The sequence below is a fragment of the Chanodichthys erythropterus genome, chromosome 13, assembly GCF_024489055.1.
Source record: "Chanodichthys erythropterus isolate Z2021 chromosome 13, ASM2448905v1, whole genome shotgun sequence".
Lineage (NCBI taxonomy): Eukaryota > Metazoa > Chordata > Actinopteri > Cypriniformes > Xenocyprididae > Chanodichthys > Chanodichthys erythropterus.
The window spans coordinates 27,399,505-27,408,553 of NC_090233.1; the positions used below are offsets into that span (position 1 = coordinate 27,399,505).

At 35.5% G+C, this 9,049-nt stretch overlaps 1 protein-coding gene across 1 annotated transcript; it reads right to left on the reverse strand.

Annotated features, from left to right (window-relative positions):
- Positions 1-754: 754 nt before the first annotated feature.
- LOC137034961 (membrane-spanning 4-domains subfamily A member 15-like) lies at positions 755-2,706 on the reverse strand. Its single transcript, XM_067408204.1, has 6 exons — positions 2,539-2,706; positions 2,182-2,298; positions 2,036-2,092; positions 1,463-1,591; positions 948-1,076; positions 755-763 (listed from the first exon to the last, which is right to left on the reverse strand). The coding sequence occupies exons 1-6, from the start codon at positions 2,704-2,706 to the stop codon at positions 755-757; spliced, it is 609 nt and encodes a 202-aa protein (XP_067264305.1).
- Between the last annotated feature and the right edge of the window lie 6,343 nt (positions 2,707-9,049).

Below are 9,049 nucleotides of genomic sequence, written 5' to 3' on the forward strand. Positions count from 1 at the left end.
TATATATAATCTATTTTTAATCTCAATAATAAAAATGTATAATTCAGATTTTGATCTCCATATCCATTTACATGTATTATATATATCTTCCAAGGGGTTTTTTCCCTCCTAGGACTTTTTTCCCAGTGTTAGCACGCTGGGTTTTTCTCCTAGGGGGTTTTTTCCACCCCTGGGAGTCAGCCAACATTGGCTTAATGTAGCACCATCTTGTATATGTTACACATTACCACGCTTGCTTGTACAGCTTATTTTTAACCACTTCTCTTTTTTTTCTGTGCTTCTAATATGTAAAGCTGCTTTGAAACAATTACCAATTGTAAAAAGCGCTATATAAATAAATTTTACTTGACTTGACAACATCCTTAACACCAGTGGGGACGTTCTGAGAATGTTCTGGGAACGTAAAATTTCTAGAAGGAAAGGTTTCATTCAAAACAGGTTTTAAATTGGTTAGACAATAAAACTTAAATTGTCTTTGATGTAGTTTTATTTTTTTATTTTTTTTATTTGAAAAAACAAACAAAAAAACGGCAGAGACACAAAGTGTCTTTGTGCCAACAAACATTACACAAGTCATTTGATGTACTTTTTTAATTCTATTTATATATTATATATATGTATTTTTTTTCTGTTCTGTTCCTGTAACACTTGAACAGGTTGAAAAATAATCAAATCAAAAGCTTGCGTATAGAAGCAAAAATATGAGCTATTAATATCTTGTTAAGTTTGGACTGTAGGATCTCCTCACTGAGACTCAGTATCCCTGGGAAGTAACAGACAAGATAGATTATACACAAGAGACTAACAAGATCCACACACCATAAAGACTTTTTTGTAATGTATATTATGATAAATAACAAAGTGAAAATCCCACTGTCACCAACTTCAACAATTTAAAAGTAAAAAAAAGATTTAGTTTACAATGAAGCATGTTGTAAATCATTTACCTGGTTCAGTGCCACATTGACCACTGTAGAGTCTCTGTTGCAGGTGGCTTTGCAGGCAAATCCTGAGATACAGATGGAGATGATGAACTGAAGGATGGTGAACACCAGAAACATTGCAAGGATCCAAATCTATAAATTGTTCCACATGATCATTGGAAAGTACTTTCACAAATAATATCCCAGCAATTATATTGATTGAGTTTCTAAATATTATATTGCATCATAGTGAGGCATCATATTTGAACACTTGGAACACAGCACACAAGTCGCATGGACTACTTTGCCATTTTTATGATACTTCTATGGTGCCTTTGCATAATTTTGAAGCATGAAAATCTCAAGTCCCTAGTTATTGTAACTGTATGGAAAAGAGCAGACAGCCCAGTCTTTATTTGTAATACTTTAAATTATGACATACTTGTAATTTTTGGGTGAACTTAATAAAACAGCACGTAAAGTACAAAAAAAAAAAAAAAGACAAGAATTTTGTATTGCACATTTTATACATTTAGTACCTTCATTGAACATATTTTTTTGTAGGTGTAGCATCTTCGTTCGTGGAAATGTATCTCAATGGACATCAGAACAATGGCGGCCGCTGCAGTCATGGCACTGATCACATTCATTATAAGAGTGGCTTTTACCTACAGGAAGAACTGACATGTAAAAGGTGCCAGTAAAAGCAATGGTGCACACTTATAAAATCTAAATCTGTCTTGATCTGTCAGTGGTAAAAGAATGAATGCCTATTCTTATGTATTCTTACCTAGGAGGTACCTGGTGTTTGGGGATGAAAATAAAATCTCAACTACATGGTCTTTATATGAAGAACATATGACTGAAAGGTCTTAGAGCTTGCAGAAAGTTATAACTGCTGAATATCAGACAAGTTATGCAGTTGTGCATCTCAAGCAGCTTCTAATTAAAGATCCAGTTTTCCTGGTCCTTTTATCGTGATTTAAATGCTTTGCTGCTAACAGATGATGATATCTGAACTGCTGCTATGTTTTTGACAGCTTGTATGTATTAGAAACCATGTAACAAAATAAGAGTTTTTACCCACAGATATCAGCACATTATGTACATACCACACACACGTGAAGTTTATTCTGCGCAGCAACAGACAGAGATCCAGCACTGATGTACTGGAAAAAAAAAAACACAGGACATTTCACAGTTCATTCTGGAAATTAAAATGAGAGGCAATAAAGCAAAACCATTAAATGAAACTTACAGCAAGGGATCCCCAGTAGGTTATGCCAATGATGACAGAAATATCATAGTCATCGTAGAGTGTGGTGCGTACAATACCAAATAAGAAAATCACCACTCCAATCATTATTTGGACAGTCTAGAGAGGGCAGATATGAATGTTTTTTTTTCTTTTTCTCATAATGGCATATGTTTGAATACACACACACACACACACAAGAATCTATTAATGTTTTATGCACTATGGGCAATCAGACAGCACACATCTAAGTTGAGGACATATGACAGCAGCTTTTTATTTTCTGACAATTTTATCAAAGAGAAACATGAGATATTTCTCAAAACAAATATAATTATAATTCATCATTTAATGCCCTACCCCCAGTGCCTTTGGTTGTGCTGTGAAAAATTCTGCGAGAGCTGTATTATGATATGCTCCTCTGGCCTCCTGTCCATCATCACTCATAACAGTATTTTGTGTCACCTGTGGATTCACTTGGATGACAACTGTAGCTTTGTCAGTTGAGATGATCTTGCTGGTGTCCATTTTGAAGTTTTCACCTGTAATTAAGCATTCAAATTCTTAAGTTCACAACTTACTTAAGGTTGTTTTTCTGCTTTTCATGTACAGTATATTTAAAGCATAAACTAATACGCCCTTGTACAGAGTAACTTACTGTATTAAAAAGTAAAAGTAAAAAAGGACTGCACAGCTAAAGATTTTTTCACTATAATATATACTCAAATAACATTCATTTGATTTTCTGAGATAAACAGGATAAATGTATAGAGTGTTTTTGACAAGGATGCCTTTGGAGTTTCACCTCTCTTCTGAAAAATCACAGGATAAAATTTACATTGTTCACAAATATTTTGCATGATTGTATATTTATAGTCTAATGTCCAAACAAATCACAAAACATGAAAAAATGGAAACATTTAAATTTTATGTGCCAAAGTATAACAACAGATGAGCAACAACTTACACTAAAACTATCGGTGATGTGAAAAATCACAAAAGTAAAAAGATGTATATCATAGTATATATACATACAAGCACTTAAACAACAACAACAAAAAACGTATAGATATTAACTGATGCATAAAATATTTTACCTGAAATGAAATAAGCTGATGATAATTGCTCTTATGGTGTATCTTTATGTGTGTGTGTGTGTGTGTGTGTGTGTGTGTGTGTGTGTGTGTGTGTGTGTGTGTGTGTGTGTGTGTGTGTGTATATGTGTGTGTGTGTGTGTGTGTGTGTGTGTGTGTGTGTGTGTGTGTGTGTGTGTGTGTGTATATGTGTGCTTTTGTTTATATTACATTGTGGGGACCAAATGTCCCCATGATGTAATATAAACCTGAGTTCACCTACATCGTGGGGACCAGCCAGCGGTCCCCACAATGTAAATGGGTTTATAAATCATATAGAATGAGTTTTTGTGAAAAAGTAAAAGTTTGCACAGTTTCCTGTGAGGGTTAGGTTTAGGGGTAGGGGCAGGGTAGGGGGATAGAATGTACAGTTTGTTCAGTGTAAAATGCATTGAAGTCTATGGAAAGTCCCCACAATTCACAAAAACAAACATGTGTGTGTGTGTGTGTGTGTGTGTGGACTGAGAAAACTGCTGAGGAGGAGCTTCCTTTATTTGAGCTCGCTTTATGTTGATGCCCTTCCTAAAATTAAAATTTTAGCATTTTTTGTATCTTTGTATGGCTGTGAATTTAATTATCAAAACTCAAAAAATCTGAAATATCACCTATGAGCGATGAATGTAACATTAATGAAAGGGACCCTGGAGTACTCTGGAAATACAATATATATATATATAATAACACATATGTTTTTCACTTAAAAACTTAAGTTCGGTTTAGCTGATAAAAAGTGTACCCTGAATGCAATTTGAATTGTTTTGAAAATAATAATAATAATAATAATAATAATAATGTAGATGTAATAATGTAATGTAAAAATGAATAATGTCAATATCAGACAACTACAGCTGATAGTTTCACACCAGTGTGGTGCAAGGCAGTTTACCACTGAGGTTGCTTTATATTTCTTTTGCATACTAGCTGTACCTTTGCTCTTGTTAATTGCTTTATCTGACATAGCAGACAGCAGTACTGCAGTAAATGACAGTAACTTAATAAAACACACAAGAAGACATAAAATTACATGTCTTCATGTCAGCAATCAAGATATTTGATTTTCAATACAAAGTGTATAAAATAAAGTAAATAAAGGTTTTTTTTGTTTGTTTTTGTAAAAATGCATAAAGTTTTCTTTTCAGGTTAGGTTAGGTTATGGATTAGAGGACATTATAGGGACAAAATGTCCCCACAAAGATGGCAATATCCGAAATCCTTGTGAGTATTTTTGATCTCCATGAGGAAAATAGCTTATAAATCATACTTAGTGATGTTTTTTGAAATGTAAAAATGCAGAAAGTTTTCTGTAATGGGTAGGTTTATGGTAGGGTTACGGTTAGGAGATAGAATATATATTTGTACAGTATCAAAATCATTATGGAAAACTCCCCAAAAAACCTGCGTGTGTGTGCGTGTTCACTCCTATTATCCTATTAAAGGGGAAAGTGCAACACGCAAAATGGCAGATATGTTCTGCTTTCTAAATAAAAGAGCCAAACGCTGAAAGATAAAATCACTGCGTCACTGCAGCTGCCGTTAGAAACTCTGGTTCCCATGATACTCTGACTCATTATCAGTTTTAATTGTGGTAACAAAAACCACAGAACATAAACATCATATTTTATAGGCTGTAAGAAGAAATAAGAGAAACTCTAAAAGTAGGCCTAAGAGAAAGGCTGTAATTTACAACAACGATATTCGATTCTTGAACAAATCATTCTTTTAAGTGGGTAACTGCTTAAACCTGTTCACAGAATTGAACTGAATCGAACTTTAGCTCGAGGTTGATGACCAGCACCAACTGAGAAAATTAGATTGTCCAGATGGGTTACTGAACTGAAGAACTGGTTTGAAATGAGCAAATCAAACCTACAGGCAGAGTTGAAATTCAGCTTTCTGTCATGTCCGACTCAAAAAGAAGCAAACAAGCAGGTTCTATCTGTCAAAGTTTTCTGAGGATAATCATGCTCAAAGATCTGACATTTAGGAGAGACAGAAAGAGTTCAAAAAATAATTTATTACATCAAGAAATTAATATGACAACAAAATCAAAATGTCTGTAATGTTAGTCAGTCGTCGTGATTATATATTATATGATTATATATATTATATATTATACAATCGTAGATTATAAAGTTAATGAAGTAGTAATTAAATAGAAGGTCAGGTGTCTTTTTTCACCTTTGTCCCTTCTAAGATGACCTTTGACCTTGTAAATGGTTGTGTTTTACTACAAATGCGGCTGACTGAATTTTTCCTGTCTGATATCCGTTATGTTTATGAGCTTGGCAACACTGCAGGCTTCTGATTTTACCACTCTACTCCTCTTGAATAATTACACAAAGAGTGTATGTGAGATGTGTTTGGGCGGTGTGTGCGTGTGTGTTTGGGAGATAGTGGGGCTGGTTTCCATAGCAATGTGACCCAAAGTGCTCACAGTAACCTAATTGCAAATAAATGCATAGATAAACATACAGAGTTGTCAGGACAAAAGCATGAGTGCTAAAAAGAAACAAAATCCCAAACACTGAAAGAGAGGTAACTTCTACTCCGAGTCAGTTACCATGGTAACTTACCCTGTGAACCTAACCTGGTCAGGGGCCATTTCAGAAAGGAGGTTAAGTGAAAACTCTGAGTATGTTAACCCTGAAATGAGGGAAACTCTGGGTTTTCTGTTTCAGAATGGGAGGTATGTCAAACCCGCGAAAGCAGGGTAAGTCAAGCTTGTTTCTGAAAGAGAGGTAACTTCTACTCAGAGTCAGTTACTATGGTAACTTACTCTGTGAACCTAACCTGGTCAGGAGCAGGTTTTCTTCGATGAGCCCAGAGTTTCTTTCGGTCTCCTTCCTCCTTTTTAAAGTGCAAGTGATGTTTAAATAGTTCATTCATTCATTCACACTGCAAAAATGCTTTTCTTAAGTACAAATTTACAGTAGCTCCGCCAACCAATGTCAGACCAGGTTAAAATTTGCACGCGTTCCTGTGATTGCAGTGGTGTAGGCAGTTGTGTGCGGAGAATTAACTTGTGGTGCAATTGACTGGGTTCAAATCCGCCTTCTGCCAAGCCTGCTATTTTCCTTTTTCCCATCACATATCACATCAGAAAGGCATTTAATTTCAATGAAAATGAAGAAAATGTTCTAAAAGTGGAAGTAAATTGCCTAACGAGTTTGTTTAATAATTATAAAATAATTTACACTTTTATTATTGCATCCTGTTAAATTATTATTAATTACTATTTTTTTGCATGTGGGATACCATGAAAATGAATATTAGTTCAATAACTTACCGTTCTACCAGTTTTCACCTTTGATATTATAACAGTGTAGCGTATGCACACGTATCAGGATAATCAATAAACTTTGGAGTTTTCAGAACGCTTTTAACCTGATGAACTTTGTTTCTTAATCACTAAATCGGCTCCGAACTGTCTACTAAAGATGAGCCCACTTGACACCTTTGTGGCCCTCCGAGTTAACACAGCAGGCCCAATTTCCTTGCTCTTAGGACATCAAAGGGGCCCCTCATGTGGACTACGGGCCAGATCCACATTCCAGCACACACACACTGGCACACACAAAAACACACACACACAGGCACACACACAGAAACACACAAACATACACTTTTAACTGCATATATATTTATATATATATATATATATATATATATATATATATATATATATATATATATAGCACCACTATGCTGGAATATATATTTCATATATTTTAGGGCGTATGCATGTTTCCTAGTGTTTAAATGATGAGTGTATTTGTGCTAGTGTGCATTTTAATGATATAATTTTGTCTGTAAACCATAACTTCTCTCCTATGCCTTTCTGACCTATCGAGTTTGATCTCGTTTCAAAGCTCCGGACACGAGCTATTCACTGAGATATGTCACACAGCTGACAAATGCATTTTTCTATGTGTTTAATGATACTGTGAAGAACACACTCCTTTTGGAGATCTGATCTGGTAGTCATAAATCATGCAGATTAAGTCGTGAGGCCAAACAATGGGAAAGCTTTCCCGCCAACTTTGCACCCATGTTATTGGCTACCCCACCTCAAGGAGGTGTGTCGGCTTATCTGTCATAAAAGCAAAGACGCACAATTTCTCGGGTGTTCTCTCCCGATTGTCTCACGAGCATCTCGTGCACGTTTTTCCCGGACCCCTCCGGTGACCACGCGCTGTCATCGCGCTCAGCTTCGGGATCGCCATCTTCCAGCGAAACTCACTCTCGTCCTCAGTTCAAACCTTCCAGCTGAACGGAGGAAGCCAACGAACTGCACCAGCGCTAACCTGAAATTCGACACACGCAACCAATGCAAGTATACTGCCGTTTCTCAATCTTAGATGATGAAACTGATTTCCGTGCTGGCTTAGGACTGGTTGTGAGTTTGCTACTTGCCTTCTCTCTTTCCTTCTCTACTTCTATTCTTGTACATAGGTGTGTATTTTCTTGTATATATATTTAGATGTATAACCTCTGTATTCGTAGTTTGCATATATTAAAACGTCATTCATGCTCGATTGTTGTTTGTTCTTTCAGCTGAAAACCCAAGTCACTTTAACGTTTTTCGATCGTTTTATGCTTTGATGTTATAACAGCAGGTTGTTTTCATGGCCAGATAACTTTGTTTATAATATTCTGTGAGGGACTTAGTTTGCTGGACAAACGAACAGTTTCTCTGAATAATTATTAAACCAGAACTAATCATATATGTAATTGATTATAATTCGTTGTAATTGATTCACGATATATGTTTAATTCCCCGTTGGGTCGATATATGAATCATAATTTATTCATAACCTTATGAATTATTATATTCATATTTCATCCATAAATTGATTAATAACCGCTACATTTCGTTACATATATTATTTGGTGGAGGATTCGCGAGCAACGTTTTAAACTTGGTTTTCGGTAAAAGAGCAATGTAGAATAATTTTGTATGATTTAACTTACATGCGCGCTTTATTCAGTGAGAAGACGCACGGGTCCTCACTACGCACCGTTAACAAGCTGCTGTTTGTGTCTAGAAACACTGCAGGCATAGCCTTGGTTGGCCGTGAAATACACTGCAGTCCATTGATATTTCAAGCTCGTATCTGTGAAGGACGACAATCTTTGCAGTAAGTTACAGTTTTGAATATTAATTTCCGCTTGAATTAACGAATTGAATCGTATTCAACGCGTTTTGAAACGAGTATAGTGGCGAATATTCCCACTGAATCTCTTAAGGCCTCATTATATTTGCCACTATTTATCTGAATTATTTGTGTCGTCCAAAAATTCATAATAGGCGCTCCTGGGTTACGCCGTTTGGCCTAGCTACCCAAACACGTGACCCCACTTACAAATCTAATCGGAGAGCAGTTCACCTGGTTTATCGATTGATGTGTAAAATTTGGAGCTATATCAACATTCTGATCCAATGTTTTTATTCTACTTTGTGTTATTTCATCCATTCCCTTTTTGTCTTTTCTCTCTTTCAAGTTATTTCTTTAGTTTTACTTTGGAAATTCATTCCCTTTTATTACTTAATGTTTTATTTTATTCACTCTTAGTTCTGGGTCCTGTGTGTTATTGGCTGGCAATAATATTCACGCACACCCAAGCCTCCCTTATTTCATACACTTATTTTGAATTTAATTAAATAACATTTAATTCAATTTTAAAATTAAGTAGTGTCAATCAGTTGGCATTTTGCTATCAACAAGCAAGTCTCTTTA

What these genes read in the sequence shown, in the direction of transcription:
- LOC137034961 (XM_067408204.1), bottom strand. Translation starts at nt 2,706, where the DNA reads ATGGACACCAGCAAGATCATCTCAACTGACAAAGCTACAGTTGTCATC. An exon ending in CACAACCAAAGGCACTGGGG is followed by an intron (nt 2,299 to 2,538) that starts GTAGGGCATTAA and finishes TGCCCTCTCTAG; the next exon opens with ACTGTCCAAATAATGATTGG. An exon ending in AAAAAATATGTTCAATGAAG is followed by an intron (nt 1,077 to 1,462) that starts GTACTAAATGTA and finishes AACAATTTATAG; the next exon opens with ATTTGGATCCTTGCAATGTT.